General features: G+C 44.3%; 1 protein-coding gene across 2 annotated transcripts in view; it reads left to right on the top strand.

Annotated features, from left to right (window-relative positions):
* The window catches only part of MGAT5 (alpha-1,6-mannosylglycoprotein 6-beta-N-acetylglucosaminyltransferase), a 336,674-nt gene that overhangs the window by 183,165 nt on the left and 129,940 nt on the right, over positions 1-23,569 (top strand). For both annotated transcript variants that reach the window (XM_029934680.1, XM_029934681.1), the window contains 2 exons: positions 14,988-15,064; positions 16,128-16,217. In XM_029934680.1, coding sequence (XP_029790540.1) covers positions 14,988-15,064; positions 16,128-16,217 — 167 coding nt within the window. The remainder of the gene's footprint in view (positions 1-14,987; positions 15,065-16,127; positions 16,218-23,569) is intronic.

Genomic DNA, 23,569 nt, shown 5'->3' with positions numbered 1-23,569 from the left:
CTTTGCACCATTTTATCTGGCTTTTAGCAGTGTGATGCTGAGAAATTAAGTTGTTTTTGTCTTTATGGTGCTTGTGTTTCGTTGAGATATTGGATCCAAAGTTCATATTTTCCACCACATTTGGAAAGTGTTTGACCATTATTTCTTTAAGGATTTATCTTCTCCATTTTCTCTTTTTTTCACCAGTAGGCACACATTTAAATAGAGTTTAACCTACATGATGTCTGACAGGTCACTAACACTGCTTAGTTTTTCTCCTTAGTCTTCATTGTCTCTGTTTTTCAGATTCAATAATTTCCATGTGTTTCCAGTTGGTTGATCCTTTCTTTTGCATCTCCAAACTTGTTAATTCTGTTCTATGAATTTTTCCATTTTAGGTGAGGAACTTTTCAGTTCTGGAGTTTCTCTCTTTCTCTCTCTCTCTCAAAGCATTTATTTCTTTGTCTTTAGTCATTTTGTAGTAGCTACTTTAGTTTTTTGTCAACTGCCACATTTACATCATCTTGGGATAGATTTTGTTAGTAAACAAAAAACTTTGGTTCACTTTTTCCTGTCTCTGCCTGTATGCTAATTCTTTATTGTATATTGGACATAATAATGATACATTGTAGCATGTCTGTATTCTGTTATCTTCCTGGGAAGAGTGTTGAATTTTGTTATAGCAGGCATTTAAATTACTGACTTACTACCTTGAACTTACCAAGACTTGATTTTATAGTTGGTTGAGTGTGCCTGTTTGAGTTTTTGTCCTAGTCTTCTGAAGTATTAAGTCCCAGAGCTGATGCAAGGGCTTTCTGGGATTTCGGTGGAATGCCTGAAATGTTAATTAAACCTCTCTGTATTGTGAGAATTCAAATTCAGTCTCCACTTTAGTAAACTGCAACTCAGTCTTTGTTTTTGTATTTTGTTTTTTAAAAATTTTTAGTGTTTATTTTGGAGAGACAGAGTATGAACAACCGGGGAGGGGCAGAGAGAGAGAGGGAGACACAGAATCTGAAGCAGACTCCAGGCTCTGAGCTGTCAGCACAGAGCCCAATGCGAACCCACAAACTATGAGATTATGACCTGAGCTGAAGTCAGATGCTCAACCAACTGAGCCACCCAGGGGTCCCAAGTCAGTCTTTGAATACCTTTAGAGCTTCCCAAGGAGTCTCTCCTACAAATGCTCTCTTAGGGGGCAGTTCAGAGATTTCCGAGTAGTTTATATGCAGATTTTAGGGCTCCCCTTCTTTGGTTCCCTCTTTTTGGGAATATCCTATCTCAATTTCTGGCTACCCTGATTGCCCAAACAGAATCCTAAGACAATAACCATTTACTTACCTTCTAGTCATCTCCCATCATCCAGACAGAGAGGTCCCCCTCAGGAGCAAACCATATAAATGTGGATCTTATCCAGTGCAGTTCAGTTCATTTTTTAAAAAAATTACATTCCTTCTACCATCTGCCCCTTTTTCTTACTCTTCATTGTTTTATTGTAAGAATTATCTATGGGAAGATTATGCTAGGGTAAGCTTCTCTACGATTGCCAGTATATATTTCTCAGCTTTGTTCTGTAAAGAATCACAAATTAAATCAATCACCTAGTTTTTGTCCTGAAGGGCAGCTGAGCAGTGTGCCACAGCCAACCAAGAGTTTGAGGTGTTTTCCAGTCACTGCTCTGATGCTCTTCTGCCCTTGTTATGTATGCCAGGCCTTTTTTGCTTTTGATACAGTAACCACCATTTCTAGGTTGGGAAGGAGAGTGTGCCCCTCCCTCTGCCCTGGATACCTTGGCTAGGGAATAAGTGAGCAAGTGCAGTTTGTTTTGGATACTGTAATGGTGGGACAGGTCTTCTGAAGGGGATCTTTAAGAAGTAATCCCACAACTAGAAGATGAGAACCCTCCAAGAACTGACAGAATGAAAAACAAAATTCTGGTCTAGGGATAGACCCCTTCCTGAATCAAATTCCCAGACATTTGAAAACCTTTGCCTTTCATTTACTAGCCTTTTCTGTTGAGTAGAAGAATAGCATTTCAGGGTAACACAGTATTTAAGAATATGTACATTACTCTCTCCACTTGGTAAGCTGAGTATCACTGTCCAAATTTACATGGTCTAAATACCAGGCATGATTCCTTTCCACAGGAAGAAAACCCTGCTAAGGGCCAGGAGAGGTAAATGGAATTAAGTTGTAAGAGCCTGATTTTTAAGAGACCTCCCTAGCCAAGCACCTGGCTAGCAGGGAGAGCATGTAGGTTTCATGCCAGTGGCCTAGTAGATTTCATGCAACTCTGGGTAAACCAAATGAGACTTAAAAATTGAGCAGCCTTTCTTCAGACTCAATACCCTCAGTATTCTGGAACACACCACCGGTATCAGGGTGTCATCTGAATTCTGAATTAACTTATTTGTATTTCCATGCCAAAAAGGGAGAAGGGAGGCTATAACCAAGCAACCAAAACAAAATGGAAACCTCAGTTCCTATGAGAGAGTGAAAGCAAAAACTTACCTTGATCGCCTATGCAAAGAATAATCGAAACGCTTCCTTGTTGCCTGTGGATGTCTTGGGTGGCCAGGTAGAATCTCTGTCCTTTACCAGCAGCTGCATAAAGGCTTTTGACAGGCAATTCACTTGTGACTGCCTGTTTTTGACAGTTTGTACAATTAACATAGTTTAGCCCATCTCCCACAGTTAATAACTCTTTATTTCTTCCTTCTTCAGTTTCAATGAAGAAATGTGCGCGTTTACGCGCACGCACACACACACACACACACACACACACACACACACACACACACTGTGTATACATTTCTCTAGTTTTCTAAGAAAATCCAAATTCTAAGCACCTTTGGCAATTTAAGAGAAACAAATGTGTGAGCCGTGCTTAAGTCATCTGTTTTAGATGGAAAATGGAATCACTTGTATTTGGAGGGGATGAAGGGGGGTGTACGCGCCACACTCCAGAGGCAAGCTGCTGTTCCTGGGGGCTGGGGGCATTATGCTTCCTTTCCTCTACCAGTCAACTTCGTGTGAGAAGGGCGAGTTGAGTTATTTTTTCCAGTAAGCAAAGACTGTGTCCTACCTTGCTTGTTGGGAAAAAATAGGTGTAAAAGTCACCTTAGGCCCCCAACTTGAGTATTTGATGTAGCTTTGCAAGTATAATAATGTTGAATTTTTAATGACGGTCACCTACTTCCCAGTATATTTTCTTAAACATAAATTGATGACTGGGGATGCACCGAAATCTGTCAGTACAGTATCTTATTTTGAAAAATATTACCTACTGAAACTTTTTCTTCTGTAAATAGGACACCAGTGTAACTTTTTTTTTGTTGTTTGCCTTTTTTCTTTCTTTTGCTTTTCATGTACAAAAGCTAGCATTCTCCCAATTTAGTGACTATTATGGTCATTTATTGTAATGGTGTTTGTGTGTGTGTGTGTGTGTGTGTGTGTGTGTGTGTATACACACATATATATAATCCCAATGTGGAATATTTTATGTCCCTTATGTTGTTACTTAAAATGCTGAAGAACATTTTGTTGCAGAAGAAAGGATGACAGAAATTAAGTATAAACTTATAGAATATTGGCATTTGCATAGAAATGAATACATGTAGATTTATGCTTAAAAAGAACTCTGATTATCCAAGTCATATTGCAAACTCAGTTTAATGTTCTAATCCCAGAGCTATTAGAATCTATCGTACATGCTCTTGTGCTATTTATTTCAAAAGACTTGAACTTTCTTTTCCTTCCATAAATCCACAGCATTTTAATCACTGCCTGTGTCTCACACTCAACCAAACATTGTGACATGAAATCAATCAGAGATGAGCAAGACAGACATAAACATATGCAGACAGCAGGACATGGGCACTGAACAAATAGATGAATTGACTGAATGAGCGCTGGTGTGGGATATTTCAGTGTATTGGAGGCAGTCTCTCTCTCTCATGGTTTTATCTCCCTCAGCATCCACATTTGACTTTAAAGGTTGTTCTGACTGTGACGTGAGCAGTAGAAAGAACACCAGGCATAGTACCTGGCACAGAAGGGGTAGGTCAGATGGAGAAGGTTTTGCTGACTTTATTGCATGAGGAAACGTAGACTCACAATAGTTCATTAACTTGCCCAGGTTGTCCAGCTGGTCAGTGGCAGAGAGATACTCCCTGCCAAGGTGTCTTAGAGGACCCTTCCTGGCCTGCCCTTGACACTACATATCCTTCACTTACCTTTTCTACTGTTTCCATGGCTGAGGCTGGGATGTGGTCAAGGGCTTGAAAACAATAGCACGCAGGAGTACTTTTCTGTCTTGGGATGTTTTATCATGCCGCCTCCAGGAGCAAGCTGCTTCATGGTGAGAAGTCATCCGGCATGGCGGCCATGATGGCACTTTTTGAGAGGATTCAGCTACCATTTGAAGATTAGGGAGCACAGGTCTTTATGGCTTTATAACTTTAGAGGCTGATGCCTTGTCCTCTTATAAACACATGTGAAAATTTGCAAAGGATTTACCACTTACTTAAAAAGTAGGCACCAGTGAGAGTTTAATTAAATGAAAATGACATTTTCAAGGGCAATTTAAGAAAGACATTATAAGCTGCTATCAGTGAAAAGGCAGAGTTAAACATTGACGCCTGTCTTTATAGACCTTGTGGTGGATAATATCTTGAGCTTCCTGACCAAGGAAGGGCACATTTTGACTCCTTGATGACAACTCACTTTAGGTGTAAACTCTATTCATGAAGACTTTATGGAGTAGTATCTTTTAGAGTGCTGTGCTCAAAATTCTATTCTTAAACTGTGGCTGGTGCCCTCTTTATTTTTTATTTCGTATTTTTCAGCATGTTGCTTCTCTACTCAGAGACTCTCAGTTACTTCCCCACACCATTCTACCCAGCTTCGCACGTGCGTGCAGCCATCCGCCTGTTTCCTACGGAGGCGAGTCGTGTTCTCCGAAGCTGGAATTAGCGATTTTGTAGTGTGACGTGCCAGCTTGCCTTTCCAACCTTGTTTCTTGCCCTGTGTCCTCTGCCTCAGCCCACTTGGCCCCCCTCCACTCTCCTCACCCTCTCCGACATTGATGATCGATTGGTAATGCTTATCCACTGGATGGATTTGCTGTCTTGGTAGAACACTCTGGAATATGAGGTAACAATCTCTTTCCATTTCTGGACTTTCCTCCTCTGCAGGATCACTACCTTATTTTGCCATTTACTGTACTGGTTCCTGATGGTGGCCGCTCATTAGAGTCATCTGAGGTGGGGGGAGCATAAAAAGGGTCAGTGGCTGAAGCATTCCCCAGACTATTTAAATCAGAACCTTGGGAGGGTGCGGTATCTTAGTGAAAGCTCCCCAGGTGATTGTAATGTGCTGAGAGGGTTAAGAAGGACTGATTTATTCTGTGATCTTGGCCAAGTTATTTAATCTCTCTGGGCCTCGGTGTCTTATACTTTGAAGTGGGGATTGCATGCATTTATTGCTTGGACTTCCTGGCAAGGGCATGTGACATAATGCAGGGGAATGAATTCTAGGGGGGTGTAGTTGGTGCTCTGTCTGGGTTGGCTGTTGCTATTACTGTTCATCTGTGTGCTCAGCTCTCACATTCCCTCCTATCTATTCCTACTTGTACTTTAAAGCTCAACAGAAATCCCACTTGTCTGTTGATGACCTCACAGGCAAATTAAGCTCCTGTAACAAAGAGAGCTAAAAATGCAGTGTTCAAATGAGACACGGTGGTTTCTTTTTCACATAAAAACCCAGTAACGAGCAGTCCAGGCCTGCCACGGGGCTGCTCTCCACCTGCCATCAGGATTCCCGAGCCCCCGTGTTGCTGGGCCGTTGCATGTCCATCTTCCAGCCCACAGGAGGCATGTCAGAACTGTCCATTCAGCCAGGCAGATTGTCCTGAACTTGGAGATGGCTGATAATTTCCTCTCCCATCTCTTTGGCCTGAACATAGTCCCACTGAGTTGCAAGAGAGGCCCTAACTGCGTGTTTGAGCTAAAAATGCCGTTGCAGTGGCGTGAGGGGAGATGAGAGCTGAGAGAATGGCAGGGGGCCTGAGAAGTGGAGGTCGCTGCAGTCTGTTTCTTCTCTGCCGCCTGCGCATCTACGGTGTGTGTTGCCGGACCTGATTCTGGATTGCACAGTAGGTTAACTATCCTTTCTGTTGTGCGAGTTCTAGTTACGTTTTAGACTCTTTCAAGGTGAAGATGGTTTTGTATTCCTACATACACTTCTTAGGAAGGTACTAAAAGCATTCTAGGTATCTACCTATGTAGGTGCAGTCTTTGTTGAATGAAACAGTGGCAGGTTGTTTTTTTTTTTTTTAGGACTTTTGGTAACAGCTTTATTGAGATCTAATTTGCATGCTGTACAATTCGGCCGTTTAAAGTGTACATTTCAATGGCTTTCAGTATATTCATGGAGTTGCGCAACCATATCACCACAATTTTAGAATATTTTTATCACCCCAGAAAGAGATTTTATACTGTGAATTTTCATCACCCCCTCCCAACCTCTGCTTCCCCCAACCCTACACCACCACCAGTCTATCTACTTCTCTTTCTATAGAGCTGCCTTTTCTAGACATTTTCTGTATATGAAACTATGTGTCTTCTGTGACTGCTTCCCTAGACTTAGTTCAATGTTTTTAAGATTCATCCATGTTGTAGCATGAATCAATACTTCTTTACTTTTTATGGCTGAATAATGCTTAGTCACATGGCTGTGGCACATTTTGTCTGTCCATTTATCACTTGATGAACATTTGGGTTTGTTGCCACTTTTGGCTCATATGTATCCTGCTACTGTGAACATGTGTTTGTAAGTTTTTGTGTGCACGGAACGTTTTCATTTCTCTTGGGTGTGTACCTATGGGTCAGATGGTAACTCTTATTTTTAGCTTTTGAAGGAACTTCTAGACTGTTTTCCCAAGTAGCTACACCATTTTAGATGCCTGCAACAGTGTTTGAGGATTCTGATTTCAGCACGTCCTTGCCAACACTTGTTACTATCTGAGATTTTAATAACAGCTCTTTCACCAGCTGACATGGTATCCCACGGTGGTTCTGATTTGTGTTTCCCTGATGACTAATGACAGTAAACCTTCTTTTTCTTGTCACTGTCAGATTTTCTGCCCACTACACATATGTGCTCCTAGGTGTGTAATAACCACCCTTTTTTGCCTGAATATTCCTAAGAACCAGACATGATTTTATCAATAGGAAGTACCTGGCGCATTATTAGAACGGAGGGATGTTGTGTGTGTGTGTGTGTGTGCGTGCGCACGCGCGTGCGTGCACACATGCGTGTGTGTGTGTGACGTTCTTATAGACTGCCTCTCCCACTGGATATCTTAATGCTAAGGTTCTCTTAATTCTGTTTCACCAATAACACAGAAAACCTTATTAATGCCAGCTTAAAAGCTTTGTTTGGCAAATAACCCTGCAAATAAATAAATAAATAAGTAAATAAATAAATGCAAGAGGGTATGACAAAGGGCAGCATAAATACTCTAGGATTCTTTGGCCATTACTGTGTTTTCATGATCCTCACTGCATTCTTTTTCCATATTGGTTCCATTCTTGAAAAGTACCTGGAGAAACTGTACATTGATTATGATTTTCTCGTTGACTTTGCATGATGATCGTAGCATTTGTACGTGGGCAGTCCTGCAGCTCTGGGCATTTAGCAAGTCCACGAGGCCCTTGGAGGTGTAGCAAGGAGTCAGAATTTGTCATCTCAGTCTTCCTTGTTGACTCTTGAGATTCCCTGTGCAGAGCATGCAGATGTGAGGGTACCTGGGTGGCTCAATCGGTGAGCATCTGGCTTCTGCTCAGGTCATGATCTCACGGTTTGTGGGTTCGAGCCCCGCATCAGGCTCTGTGCTGAAATCGAGCTCAAAGCCTGAAGCCTGTCTTCAGATTCTGTCTCTCCCTCTCTCTGACCCTCCCCTGGTCGCTCTTTCTCTCTTTCAAAAACAAATAAAACATTAAAAAAAAAAAAAAAAAAAGAACATGCAGGTGTGGTGATGGTAGTGGTGGGCCTTTTAGTACCTAGGAACAGTGTGATGGAAGTAATCCTGACTAGAAGACAGGCCTGGCTTAAACAAGTAGAATACCTTACATATGGGAAATGCTTAATGAGTTTTCCTTAATCACTGAATGAATAAAGCACTTCATCTCTATAAACCTTGCTTTTATGCATCAGGAAACGTCAATAGTTTGCTCATAGGGTTTCAGAAGTCCCTTGCAACTGTAAAAATTTCTGGTACAGTGATTGTATTTCTAGCTTCCCAGGTTAAAAGAAAAGCCAAACACACGCCATTCTTTTCAAGGTGCCCAGTATATAACCCTCAGGGTCCGTGGGTGAGCTGTGCCCATCACCCACGGTTGTCCTCAGCTCCTTTTGGTGGGCAGAGAGCTTCCTGTCCCTGTGAACCCTGGGGCTGGAATGACTCAGTTATAGAGATTAAATCACTTTTTTTATAATGCAAATGTAAAGTGGCCCTAAATGAATATTTGCCAAGCTGAGAATGACTGGTGAGGTCATTTTTAATGGGAGATTATATTTCACTGTGGCTGATTTCTGTCCGATTTATTGCCGTTAGCTCCTGAAGCCAGGCCAGCTGATGGAAGTGCTGGCAGGAGCCTCGTCTCCGGGCTGAGCACGGAATGGAGTCCGTTCCCAGCTGGCACGAACAGCTGGCCGGTGGCGCGCACCCACGGGCGCTCTGCCGGGGCCATCTGATCTCGGGGGCTGCGTGTTCCTGTCAGGTGTTCTGAGAGAAACACTGCCTTGTCCTACACACAAAACGCAATCACTGGAGACCCTTTATCTTTTGAGAGGAAATATGTGTGGGCTTTGGGCGGGATCGAGCCCTCGCTCATGTAGATGGTTATCTAAGCCTTTGGCAAAGGAAGTGGACCAGGAGACTGAGCTCAATTCCCTAAAAGTTGCTGGGGTGGACGGATAGTCACGCTGAGGTTTCTGGGATTTTTTTCTTAAACCTACTGGTTTTTATGTTTTCTTTCCTTTCCTTTCCTCTCCCTATACAGTAGCCCTTGAGGGAATCAGACATCCTGAACCTATCAGATGCATATTGAGTTCTAGATCCAGAGTGAATGGTACTGTTCTAGAAATGTGTTCTCCGGTGTTCTACACTTGAAAACAAGTGCCATTTCAAATACTAGTCATTTTTGCTGTAGTTAATATGCAGAAAACTGAGCATTGACAGAGGAATCTGTCTTGGCGAGGTCAGCTTTCACTCTGAAATAGAGGTCTTCTGTGTGGGACTCAGTTATGAACACTTCCTCTTTCTCTCTGTCCCCTTCCATGTCCTCACTTTATCATCATTGCCCAAGATCATGGACTCAGGTTTCTTGCATACAGTACCACCCAGGAGCATTGATAGAATCAGGACTAAGGAGGACACCTGACCACAGACTCTTCTTATATATGTGCATACATATATATAGATCTTTCTTGTTCGGCAGCAAAGAGCACTTAGCATTAACTTTAAGTTAGCATAGGTGAGTGTTTCATGAGGCAGCATCGTTAGTAGTCGATGATGTTTTTAAAACACACGACAGCCTCTCCGTGCACGTGTGTTGAAGTGGGCGGCTACAACATAACGGGATCCTTGTACGGACCCAGTGGATCTTGCATCTGACTTAAAATACAATGGCATATATGCTCTAATATATCTCACAAAGCCCTAAGCGTTTCTTTTGAAAATCCAGTAAGGTGTGAATATCAGTCATTCACATGGGGAACAGGCCATGTTGCACTCCCTGCATCTGAAATCACTCTTCTTTCGTTTACGCCATTTTCCCTTAAGTCAAACCAAATTCCCTTACCTCTATTGATGTGTGATCCTGAACCTGGAATTCCTGGTATAGTTACTCTCCACGAGGATCTCCTACCCCCTTCCTTCTGTCTCCCCTCTTCCCTTCTCTGGAACTTGAACTTCTCACTCCTTTGTTACTCTCATCGTCTGTCGGTTGAGAAGAGTTCTGTGCAGCTGGCAGTGTGTCAGGTGCTGTGTGGGACACTGGACCACAGCACGGAGGGGCCTGTCCTGCCTTCCGGGGGGCTGGCTCAGCTCACGTGGGTCTCGTTCTGTCATACGAGGTCTCTTCATCCCCACACCGTGAGGAGCTCCGTGAGGGCGCAGCCATTTCTTGTGAGCATACAGCTTTGACATTTCAGTACATGGAAGGCAGCAGGCATTTGAGAGACAGTCCTGGTGAACGTGGGCCGAGTTTGGAGGTACATGTTGAGAATTTTAAAGATTCTCCTTTCAGAGCTATAAGATGAGGTCCCTGCCTTCCTTTTCAGGAGCTGTGGTTTATATAAAATGTGACTGTGTATGTGTGTCAGCACCTTAGAGAGGCAGGTAATATCTCAGAAGTTAGCACCTACCTTCGTTCCTACACCACCTATTTCTGTTCTCACTGTCTCTAAGCCTGTCTGTGCCATCTCCTTCCTTCTTCCCCAGAGGCGAGGAAGCAGGAGTAAAAATCCTGTGTGTCTGATTCCATATCTCTTTGTCTCTGTGGCTTCCAAATATTTATTGAAAATGCCACTGTCTCCACACATCTCTCCGTAAGCATATGTGCATATGTGGGGACTGTCACGGAGAACTTGACTCCACACTTGACAGGAGCACCTGCTCCGGGTGTGTTAACCAGCTCTTCTGCCGCTTCTGCTCCTCCTGCACATGTGTTCTTCCTGAGCGGTAATAAGCATCTTTGATCATAAGAAAGGGGATTTCTTTTTTCTTAATGTTTATTTATTTTTGAGAGACACAGAGTGCGAGCAGGGTAGGGGCAGAGAGGAGACAGAATCTGAAGCAGGTTCTAGGCTCCCAGGTGTCAGCACAGAGCTCCAGGGGGCGAGGGAGTTGGGGGGGGGGGGAGCTTGAACTCAAGAGCTGTGAGATCACGACCTGAGCCGAAGTCAGACACTTAACCAGCTGAACCACCCAGGCACCCATGGGCGTTTTCTTACATTAAATCCAGTATCCAAGCCCCTGATGTACTGTGTGGGTCCAGATGGCTGATAAAACAACACAGTTTTCATGCCTAGGCAGTCTGCCTTTTGTGTCATACCTGGTGGACAGTGCCACACTATCAGTGCAGAGGTGAAGTCTTTGAAGAAAGATGCAACTTGGGCTGGTTTGGGAGGGTCAGGGATGAGACTGAATCCTGAACAGTGGAAAGGGCTGAGCCTTTTTGCTTACATTATGATCTTTTGTTTTTCTCCTTGCCCTTTTACCATAAAAAAAAAAATGAACATAGGCAGAACATCAAGTGAATGTCAGGGAGAAGAAGCTTCTAGTAACATGCTGTGGCAGAATCCAGTCTCCTTTTTTCAAAGTGCCTAATGTACAGTAAGCTGAGTCTTCCCTGAAAAGCAGTAACTTAACCTTTTTTGGCCCGAATTTTTGTTTTGTAACCAACCTTAGGTTGCAAGCTCTTCCCTAGATAGCAGAGTCTTCTGTGTACACAGACTAATAAAACATCATTTACTGAGTTTTCGAGTTTGTGATAGAAACACAACGGGGAGCTGTCCTCTCAGGTGTGCTGAAACCCCTCAGCACCTGGGAAGTGGTGGGGGTGGTGCTCCGATGCCTGGGAGTCAGCTTACTGGGGGTTGGACTTAGGAACTATCTCCGTCTCTCCCTGGGAAGGCCAGCACTTCATGTTTCTTCCTTTCAGGGATCCCTCCCACCCCAGAGTCTTTAGCCATTTAACTCCACTTCTGGACAGCATCACTTATTCAGACCCACCACTGTGTAACTAAATAGAAAACCCTTCACAAAGTAATAGAATTGCAGAGAGAACCCTTTTGATTGGCTGACTGACTGCCAGGTGGAAGTGAAGGGAAAATCCTGCCCCTGCGCAGGTCTCTGTGCTCCATCTGGGCGTCCGTGAGCTGGAGAGTCACAGGGAGACGAGGAGCAGGAGGAACAGGTGTGTGTTCAGTCAGCCACACTTACCGAGTGCCTGGTGATGGGGCAGGAGACGGAAGCTTCCCATGACAGCCCCCCCCATCCTAGGAGGTGGGTGGGCATAGGTGGAGGAAGGAACGAGATTGCTCTCTGCCGCCAGAGAGACCTGAGCAGGGAGGCAGCACTAAATCTGAACTTAATTCTGGTTTGGCATGGGAAGGAGGGATTAGGCCTAATTCTCTGCTGGGTGAATCTTAAGCTGAGTCTTTAAGCGAGGGGCTTCAACCAGATAGAGAAAGGATGGGGGCGGAGGAATGCCTGCAGGAGTCCTCAGAGAAGTCCTTGCAGCAGGTCTTTGCGGCATCTAGGATCCTCATTTTGTGACTCTCTTAGCATAGCAAATAGAGGGGTCGGTGCCTGTTTCTGAAAATAAAGTTTTATTGGAATACAGCCCCACCCATTCATTCCCCTGTTATATGTGGTTGCTTTCCTGTTATAATCCAGAGTGGCATAGTTGTGGCAGAGACAGTGTGACCTGCCAAGCCTCAAATATTTACTCTCTGGTTCTTTGGAGAAAAGGTTTGCCAACCCTTGGCATAACACATTGTTATTCCTTGAAACCCTTTATGGAAAGGACCCACACTGTCAGCAACCAGGCTTTGCTTGCAGGACTTGTGGTCCTGTTGGTTTATGTCACTGCCTGGTGATTTCTTTTCACTCCACACTACCATACCTCTAACCCTATAGTCTCTGGTTTCCTTAATTTCTGGCTCTGAATGTCTGGATCTGGTGCAGTGCTTATAGCATGTGAAAAGAGGAGGGAATTTCCCCGTAAGCATCCCTTTCCATGCCTCATTACCCCAACCGCCGGCTCTTTCAGATTCTGCTTTTGTGGATCCTGTGCTACTTATTGGCTTGGTAAATGTTGCCAAGCAAAATCAGAGATGAAAATAGGATCCGTAGTCACTGAAAAGTATCTGTGTCCATTGGTGAGGCATTTGTTAGTGGGATCTGGAGCTGGCTCTCCCTGACAAGTGAGAAAGGAGGAGCACTATAGAGACATCTACCACCTCAAGCCTGCATTTGTATCAGGAACACAGAGAATGCCTTTCCAAAAGATCTGTGCTTTTGAAATATTGCTTTCTTAGAGAGAGTGTAAGTGGGATGGAATATATAGCAAATGCCATCTTTTTAAGCATCCAGTATGGTCTGTGGTGAGGGTCAACTGCTGAAAGTGCCAGACTAGACTTTAATGAATATTAACTTACTTAATAAGAGTTGGATGAAGCTGTGGTACTGGTATTTCAGTATTACCAGTCGGAGAAACAGGCTCTGACAAGCTCAGTATCATCCACATTCCCTTTTAAATGACTGCCTCCAGTCCATGAGAAGGAGGGTATTGATTTTATGCTCTAGTTATCCAGGTGGCAGGTGGACTGGTCGTGGGAACGCTGAATCCAGAGATGAAGAGTCTCTGTGTCAGACTCTGTCCAAAGAACTAACTGTCGAGGGACAGGTACAACTTCCGTTTTAGCCCCGGCAGCCACCAACATCGGTTGAACACCACTATCAGACAACACCATAGTTTGGGATCTAATTTCTCACTAGTACTTTGTGTAGAAAACTATCAGCCATAAGTAATCGTGGCGTTTTCCAAGCATGTCTGGAAAATACAGTTGGTCCCCAGAGGGAAGCATTTAGGTTTAGAGCTGTCCCAGTTTCCAGCTAAAATGATCATTCCTAAACATAAGGCTGATCTTAACTATTCCTTTCTTAGAAGCTTTCAGTGCCCTACCATGCCCTTGGCTTAAAGTCTGTATTATCAGGCCAAGGGTGCCTGGGTGGCTCTGTCCATTAAGCGTCTGTCTTTGGCTCAGGTTATGATCTTGTGGCTCATGAGTTTGAGCACCGGATTGGGCTGTCTGCTGTCAGTGCAGAACCCGTTTCAGGTCCTCTCTCCCCCTCTTTCTGCCCCTTCCTCGCGTGTTCTCTCTCTCTCTCTCTGTCTCTCTCTCTCTCTCTCTCTCTGTCTCTCTCTCTTATAAACAAACATTTGAAAAATAAATAAAGTCTTTATCAGGGCACTTGCTTGAAGCCTTTCTGGTTTGGGCCCTGCCTGATTTCCTTTCTGACCCCTCAGGCCCTCCCATTTCTGCATTCCACTCAGGGCGCGTCCTTACATTTGAAGCCTCCCCAGTTCCTTGAGCACCATCTCTGCCTCACCCCTTCACCTGGCGTACTTCTGCTTTATCTTCATATCTCCACTAAGATGTCCCTAGATCCAGGAAGCCTTCTCCGACCCTAGAGACTGGGGTGGGTGTCCTTCCTGTGGCCCACCCTAACCTGACGTCTGCTACACTGTCGTCCAGGGGTTTACTTGTTTGTTGTCCACCACTAAACGGTAAGCTTTTCGAAGGCATTCTTTTTTGTTCTGACTCTGTCGTTCAGAGGAATAGGAATCCACTAGAGCTAGCTAATAGATAGGGAGTTTATTGTGAGGAAACATTTGAAGCATAGGGAGGTCTTTGCAGAAATGTAAGAACCATGTCCAGAAGACGCTGTACCTCACTGATGTGTCTGGTGGCTTTCTACTCCTCTGCAGTTGTTTGTCTGTCTTTTGCTAGCTGCTCTCAGCTCAAGCACATGTCATGAAGGTGCTCCTGACCTCAGTTTGTCTGCATAGCATGACAGGGACCTGGTGGTCGCTCCCAATCTTCTGGCTTCATCTCCTACTGTCCACTTGTTTGGTTTCTCTTTCCAGTTGCACATTTCCAAGCAAGGCCTCTGGTTGGGCTAGCTCACCCTTTCAAGCTGGGCCACAGGCATCGTGGGTCTCTGGCCGTCCTACAGGTGGGCTGTGCTTGGGGACAGGTCCTCACTGCAAACCAGCTGCACCTGTTGGCAGCTGGAGGGCTTCCACGGGTCAGAGCAGGGCTCCCAGTATAGACTTCCTGTTTCTGTTTCTTGCCCTGCCTATTTCTCACAAAGATGGTAGGTTTGTGTTTCATAAACTTACGGGATTCTTTGTTCTCTTCCATCTTTACAGATATCATTAATGGAGCTCAAGAAAAATGTGTATTGCCTCCTATGGATGGCTACCCCCACTGCGAGGGGAAAATCAAGGTAAGGCCCAAGTAATGTCTATTCATTCTCTTCATCTTCTGTCTTCACTAATGCCCTCTTCCTCTGCCCACTGTCCTCTCCCTAACTCCCCGGCACTACAGATGGCAAGCAGGCCCTTTAAGGGAGTCATCGAAGGGATGCCTCAATCCTGCCAGTTTGGGGCTGTGGCCATGACAACCCTCCCGTGCATATGCCAACTCCATTGGGTCAGCGTACAATGGCTCTAACCGGTCAGACTGAAAGAGCCTGGGCCACTCTGGGTGCCTGCTGTTCTTTGAAGCTGCCTCCCCCTGGCTTTCCCAGCCTCCAGCAGGTGATCCTTCAAGGCCATTGACAAGGACCTGCCATTATATAGAGTCCAACTTCCCTCTCCCCCAGGCCCCTGCCAGGAGGTCTCCAGATTGTGATTTAAATGTCACATTTGCATTTGCAGCTGAGTAACCAGAGACCCTTGGGCACTCTTTAACTCTTAGGATTTTTTTTTTTTAATCCTTTTTATATGGCCTGCTCAGAGGGTAGACCACAACAGTACTCACTAGTTTTCAGAGAAAAGGTTGATTCCAGTGTAGGCTTAGGACGGTGAGAGCAAACCCCAGAAGCATTAACATGGTTCCTCTTTGGGACTCATGCACGCCATGCACATCTTGCACACCTTGCACGCCTGCTCTCATTCACGCTGTCTGTTCCCGGACCTGTACTGGAGCTTAAGAAACTGTGGCTCTCCGGGCAAGAGGGGTTTTGATGCCAGGGTCCCATGAGGCAGTTGTTCTCAACAAAACTCGCCTGGCAGCTGCCTGTCCTGGGCTTTCCTGCCTGGTGTGCCTCACGGCCTTCCTCCGCCCTGAGCACCTCTGCGAAGGCCCGGCTCCAGCCGGTGTCTCCCTGTGGGTCATCTGGAAACTGGGCATCTGTTGTCCTGACCTCTGCTCACAGACGACAAACCTCAGGCCCCAGTCTGAACCGTTCACTTTCTTGCCCTTCATACCTTCTCTGTCAGCGGACGCGCAGGGCCACCGGGAACGGTCTGCTCGTACATGTCCTTACCTGGCTCTTGTTGTTTCAGTGGATGAAAGATATGTGGCGCTCAGATCCCTGCTACGCAGACTACGGAGTGGATGGGTCCACCTGCTCTTTCTTTATTTACCTCAGTGAGGTGAGTCGCTTCTTTGGCTTTAGGGTGTGGAAATGTGTGGTTAGACTGTTGTGCGGCTGAGCCTAGAATTTGTGTATTGTTTTTACACAGTGGACCTGTGGTCCTCTTCTTCATGGTGTTCCTCTGCCCTTTTATAGGGTGATTTTTGTTTTGCTTGAAGAAAGAAAACAGGCTATGGGGCGCCTAGGTGGCTCAGTCGGTCGAGCCTCTGGCTTCGGCTCAGGTCAGATCTCACGTTCGTGCGTTCGAGCCCTCCGTCAGGCTCTGTGCTGACAGCTAGCTTGGAGCCTGGAGCCTGCTTCTGGTTCTGTGTCTCCTTTCTCAGCTCCTCCCCCTCTCATGCTCTGTCTCTCTCTGTATCAAAAATAAATAAAACATTAAAAAAAATTTAAAAAAAAAGAAGAAAGAAAACAGGCTAATGTAACTATTTACATTTTCTTCCCCCAATTGAAAACAATCTAATAAAATAGGGGTGCCCAGGTGGCTCAGTTGATTGAGCCTCCGGCTCTTGGTTTTGTCTCAGATCATGATCCCAGGGTCGTGGGATCAAGCCTCATATCGGGCCCCGTGCTGTGTGTGGAGCTTGAGATTCTTTGCTTCCGCCCCTCTGCCCCACTCCCTTCCTCCTCCTCTCTTTCTGTCTCTCAAAATAAAAAGAAAAGAAAAGAAAAAAGAAACAATGTAGTCAAATACAGGAACATAAAATTTGCCATCTTGACCATTACATGTCTAGGACAGTGGAATTAAGTACATTCATACTGCTATACAGTCATCACCATCCACCTTCTGAACACTTCATCTTGCAAACCTGAAACTCTACCCATTAAATGATGACTCCCCATTTCCTCTTCCTTCTGTCCCTGGAAACAGTCATTCTAATTTGTCTCTCTGCTTTTGACACTATTCATGTAAGTATCATTATACGGCATTTGCCTTTCTGTGACCGCCTTATCTCATCACCGTGAACTCAAGAGTCATCCATGTTATAGCGTATGTCAGACATCCCTTCCTGTTGAAGGCCAAATAATACTACAGTGTGTTACGGACCATGTTTTGCTCATCTATCCATTTATCGACTGATGGATATTTGGGTGGCTTCCGCCCTCTAGCCATTGTGAATAGTGCTGCTATGAACATGGGTGCACACATACCTCTTTGAGACCCTGCTTTCAGATCTTTTGGGTGTTTTTCCAGAAGTGGAATGGCTGAATCATATGGTAATTCTATTTTTATTTTTTTGAGGAACCACCAAACTTCTCCAAAGTGCTTGCTCCGTTTTCATTCCCACCAGCAATGCATGAGGCTTCTAGTTTCTCCACATCCTTCCCCTCACTTGTTGTTTTCTGTTTTTGATAGTAACCATGCTAACGGATGTGAAGTGGTATCTCATTGTGGCTTTGGTTTGCATTTCCTTTTATTTTTTTTTTAAGTTTACTTATTTATGTTGAGAGAGAGAGTGTGTGTGTTTGTGTGGGCACACGCAGGGAAGGGGCAGAGAGAGAATCTCAGGCAGGCTCCATGCTGTCAGCACACACTCTGATGGAGGACTCAATCCCATGAACCGTAAGATTATGACCTGAGCTGAAATCAAGAGTGGTATGTTCAACCAACTGAGCCACCCAGGCGTCCCTGGTTTGGATTTTCTGAACAATTAGTGATGTTGAACATCTTTTCCTGGGCCTATTGGCTGAGTTAGCAATTTGCTTACAGGCTGAGTTATATCCTTTTACTTTTTTATTAGAGCTTTTTTTTCATTTCTACCCTTGAATTTAAATCGCAGCTTTTTTTTAAAGGGTAACAGGACGTTTTACAGACCGTCTGAAATTTGTTTGTCCCAGGCTTTGATAATTTTCATTTTACTTTGAAGAAAATGGTGGAGATGGGTAGACTTAGGACCACTTGGGGCAAGCACAGGGAAGGACTGAGGAGAGGAACAGAAGCTGGCTTCCCACTACCCTTTGTGGACAAAGGCGGTCCAAGGGGCTTGTGAAATGGGTGCCGGGGAATTGCAGAGCGTCGCCCTTGCTTGTGCTACTGCCCTTTGAACACCTCCCTGCTGCTATAATGCAGGAAGGAGAATGCCTTAGTTTTGAGGCTAATGACATGCTTTTGCCACAGTCTTTCGTGTGGGACTCCGGCACCTCTCTTCTGTGTCACAGAGTAACAAGGGGACAGCTTGGGGGAGGGAGACCAAACCAGTGTTTCCACAGGGCCTGTGGCCCTGAATTCTGGGGGATTTGTGTCTTTCCTTTATCTTTATGTCACTTTCCTTTTTAAGATGCACTGAGACTTTTTTTTTTTAACTTGGTCATACCATGGGCACCCTATGGCCATCATGAGAAGCCTCAGACCTAATGAAAGTTAAAATACCTCTTGGAAATTAAAAGCCCACAGAGTTGGTAGTGTGATGCGCCTCATTAGCAGTCTGCCGGTAAATTAATTCTGTAGCATTGATGTGAGTGTATTTTTGGCTGGGGGTGGCCTGTGCCCCACCTTCTCCTGAGGAGTAAGGCCTAGGGCCTTGGGTGAACCCGCACTCCAGTGAGAAGTCAATTTAGAAGTACCTTTCCAGCCCCCCCAAGGAAAAGGTTCCTCATTCAGTTTAATTTTCACAAGTTTCCTTCCCCTTCCACTTGATGGAATTTAGCCAGAGTCCAACTGTGCTCCCTGATTGACAGGCGGGGCTAATTTCACACCTTCCCGAGAGTTCCCGTGTGTTGGGTGCACTGCTGAGCTGCCTGGAGGGTTACCTCCCGAGCCGGCCTCCCCTCCGCCTCCCGAGCCGGAGCTGGAAGGTCCTCGGGAGAGCAGTCCAGATGGAGAGGGACTGCGGTGATTTGTGACCTAGTTCCCTTCCTTCAAAACTGCCATCCAACCCAGCTCACGGCGAAGGAAGGGTGTCACCGAGGCGAGAAAAAATCGAGGTTCCGATGAGTGTGGGACAGACTGGGCGGTGCAAAGGTGGGATGAATCATATACTCTTTTTTTTAATGTTTACTGCTTTTTGAGAGAGTGGAAGTAGGGGAAGGGCAGGGAGAAGGGACAGAGGATCAGAAGTGGCCTCTGCAGTGACAGTAGCAAGCCACAGGAGGGATCGTGACCTGAGCGGAAGTCAGACACTCGACCGACTGAGCCACCCAGGTGCTCCCATGCAGCCTTCATACTGGAGCCCTGGTGTTTCATTTCAGAACCTGTAACAATTTGTTTCCCTTTCCAGGGTGTGCAATGCTGCTTTATTAACCTTTCCTTGTTCGTCTTATGCAGATGATCAGGCTTGACTTTTTGTTGAGCTGAATTCAGTTCAGTGAGCACTTCTTGAACCTCCCTTAGAGTTGTTGAATGTCAGCACTTGGTGAGAACAAGTTTTCTTGGCACCACGATAGGCATTCATTACGAGTCTAATGGAAGAGGAAGAATGGAGACCGGCGATAAGCCAGGACAGGGTGGAGAGAATTTCCCTGCGGACAGAACTAGGAAACTCTTTTTCAGTTTACATCTGAAAATAACTTGGAACTCTGGCCTTTTAAGAAAAAAAAAAATCGCATTTTATCATAGCATCTTACGAGGCACTCTGAAAGAGCTGGAGGAGAATTCCACAATGATGGCTTCTTAGATGGGAAATACTGCCATGGAGCCTCATGCCTGACTTCAGACTCTTTTCCATGCTTTCTAAACACTGTCCTTTTGGAGAAGTTACTTACCCTCTTTGTGCCTCATGTTCTTCCTTTATAAAATAGCGATTTTAACTTTGTCTTTAAAGGATCCTACCTGAGGGTGCCTGCGTGTATGTGGGAACATGGTTAGAATAGGGCTGGGCAGATAGATGACATTCAGTAAACATAGTGGGCACTTTTATGGGTTTCAACTTTGAGCTCAGTTATGGGGACATTTTATCTGGCAACTTGAGTTTGTTTTATAATTAGAACCAATTTCTAGTTCTCATTCATCATTCTAATTTAATTTTAGATCCTTTGACTTCTGGTAACAGAAATTCAGCGATTCATTTCCTTTCTCTGCCTGGGACACGAGTGTTTGCGCTGGCGCCAGGAGCTGGCCGTGTGAAACAGCAGCGCTCCTGCCATCGATAATCTGAAATGACTGGAGGTGGTTTTTAAAGCCAGTTAATTCTGTGCTAGTATTTTTGAAATCCTGGACAGCATCTGGCTTTTGGTTTCAGCTTTTGTTTTGTTTTGTTTTGTTTTCCCTCTTGCTTTCTTGAAACCTTCCTTCCTTTTTGTTGACTTCGTTTAACCGCTTAACATATGCCAGGTTTCTCTTGCAGTTAGAAAAATGAAGAGAGAGGTCTTCATCTGATTTGTTTACTTGATTAACCGATACGCCGGTGGCTTTTCCTCTTTACTTAATCCTTATTCAAGAGCCTATTCTGGTGTCTGTCTCTGTTTAACCTCAGAACTTCGGCAGATACAAAAAAGGACATGAAGTAACAATAGTCAGTCACCAGGTGAGCTGAGGCATTGATAATCAGCCCAGTCCTAGGAGATGGCATTCTGCCTTCATTTTTTTCCCCCTAGGTCATCTCCATGTGCCACTTCCACTGAATTATGGGGCTATAAACTTCTGCTTGTACCCTCACCAACTTGCAGTCTACATGTCTTTCTTAGTAAATCCCAGAAAGTGCAGCCATCAATATTTCCCCGCATTTTTCCCACAGACACTTGCTATGTGTCTGACACTGGACTCGGGACTAGATATGGTGGTAAAGAGTCTAGGCATGGCCCTTGTTTGGTGGAAGACATTAGGAGAAGAATGAAACATTACTGAGCCCTGCTGTATGCCAGACACCTCAAATACACAACCTCATTTAAACCTCTCCCCAACTCAGAGTAATGGGCAAATCAGAGTGGCTCAGAGAGGTCAAGTGCTTAGTGTTTCTGCACTTTGCATTACTGTTGCCCCTTCATATCAAAGGAAAACTGAACTCCGGTAAGTAAGTGATTTATTGCCTTCGACTTTGCATTCATGTCTATGCTCCAAGCCTATTGTTTGAAACATGGCTCTAATTTAGCTAGTTTGCATTAATGAATCTTCATTGCTAGTTTTTGAATACTCAAAATTTTGATACCCTCCCTCAAAAGAGAAATGGCCCTGATTCTCCTGAGGACGTAATTTGTGAAAACCGGTGCTCAGCCGTTCCGAGTGGTGGCAGCGAATGAATGATTCATTAGGCAGCCTTGCATTTCCAGATCATCGGGCAGTTTATTTTCTGTATCTGTTTTTGCGAGCTGTGTAACTATTCCTGTTACAGAGACAGGCTCTATAAAGTAATTACTCTGTCATTGTTTCAGGTATATTAACTTAGCCCTCTGCAGAGCCTTTTACTGCTAACAGATTTTAGGAAATTTAGAATGAATTTCTTTACCCCAATTGATATTACATTGATAGATGATGCTGCTATACTTGACTCCCACATGTTTTCTTTTCCCTTCTCTTTACACAGTTATTCTAGCAACTAGCAATTATCAAACCCTTCTAGACTTCTTCTTTTGTTTGTGCTGTTTTTTTTTAAACAATTACGTTGCCTTTGCATGTATAGTTGCTCAGAAATAAGAAAATTACCCAGCGATTGATGGCCAGATCTTACAATTTATACAAGCCTGTTGCTTCAAATGCCAATTTTGGCTGGACTAATGAGCATGTGTGCGTGCTTGTGTGTGCGTGTGTGTAGGTGTGTGAGACTCCCTCATGAAAGAACAAAAGAAGCAATTTCATGCCTTACTCATCAATCTGTGTCTTATATTTCACGAACAACAGACAGAAAGGTCTTTGCCTCTGTTTTCCCTTGGCAATATGTAAAACTAATATTGGCTGAGCATGCCATTAACCTTGAGCTTAAATTCAGCGTACTTAATCCCTTGATTAATGCCAAGATTAATGCCCAACAGCAAAGGTTGAAAGCTTAAATGTTTGTGAATGCGAGCATGAAATGAAATCCTAATAACCAGTACAGTGATTTGGATTTATGGGCCATGTTGGTGGCTAGAGATAACTTAGAAATGGTGTTGCATAGACTAATTTGTCAGAGTGGGCAGTGATGAAGAATTGACTGTTTCGGTTGCGAGAGAAAACCTGAATGAAAAAACATAACTAACATTTTGGGATGGGTCAGGGAGTTCTTTAAAAATATCACTAGCCTGTTGCCTGAGAATCCCAACACATACCTTTTAAACGTGTAGCCATATGAGATAGGAAATCCCCATTCTGTGAGAGAATATTTCTTGGCACTAAAGCAGGTGGCAGAAACTTAGGATCCTGTTCTTTTTGAGTTCAGCCTTTGCTTGTGCCCTTTTCATCTGTGTGTTTTCATTGCTCTTATTACCTGAATTCTAATGTATTCTTAGAAAATTGATTTTTTTTAAACAGTTCCTGAGTCTATAGCTGAGTATCAGTCACCCTGACCTGTCGGTTCTGTGTGCTCGGACCCCCCCCCGCCGCCCCTCCAGGTTTATCTTCTTGGTGACCCCTCGTGTTGTTAAGTTTCACATACGACACCATTTATACTTAGATCTCTTGCTCTGCCTGCTGCCTTACAAAAATGAGAAGGGCAAATGACAGGACTTGGCAAACCCCACACCCATGTGTCAGACAGGACGTCAGTGCGGGCGTCTCCAATTTGTGTTTCGCCAGCTTTTCACTACTGTCTCTTTGTCATTTCTGTTGCATGCCAATAAAATCGCTGTACAATTTTATTGTTTTGAACTTCTTTAACGTGTAAAATTTCAAACATACCAAAAAGAAGAATACAACAAACTCTCATGTACCCATGACTCACTTCAGCGATTGTCGTCAATTCTTGGTCAGTTTCATTTCATTTACTTCCTCTGCTGATCCGTTATTTTGAAACAAAATCCAAAGGTCTTAGGTTTTGTGAATGTTTCAAAATGCATCTTTAAGACTCCTTGGAATCCTAAACCTATGCCCAGTATAACTGATAATCATACCATCTCATATCTAAAATGAACATAATTCCTTAATATCATATAGTACCAGGTTAGTATTTGCATTTTCTGGGCAGTCTTACAAATTAAAGTCTATTTATGTGAACTGGGTTTCACGTTAAATTGTTGGTGTCTCTAAAGTCTCTCTTTAATTTTAGGTTCCAGAACCTCCCATCTCTTTTTTCCTTTGTTTTTTGTTTGTTTGTTTTGTTTTTAAGAAACTTCTTCATTTGCCTTAGTTTGTTGTACTCTGAATTCTGATGATTACATCCTTGTGTCATTGGATAATCGGGTTCTCTCCCCACTTCATTTCCTGTAAATTGATCTGAGACTTGGCCAAAGTCAGGCTTAATATTTTTTTTGCAAAACTTCTCTGTGGATGGTATGACAAGTGCC

This window comes from Suricata suricatta, chromosome 3, assembly GCF_006229205.1.
Source record: "Suricata suricatta isolate VVHF042 chromosome 3, meerkat_22Aug2017_6uvM2_HiC, whole genome shotgun sequence".
Lineage (NCBI taxonomy): Eukaryota > Metazoa > Chordata > Mammalia > Carnivora > Herpestidae > Suricata > Suricata suricatta.
Note: the sequence above shows the minus strand (reverse complement) of the source record. Positions and strands in the feature narration are given on the sequence as shown.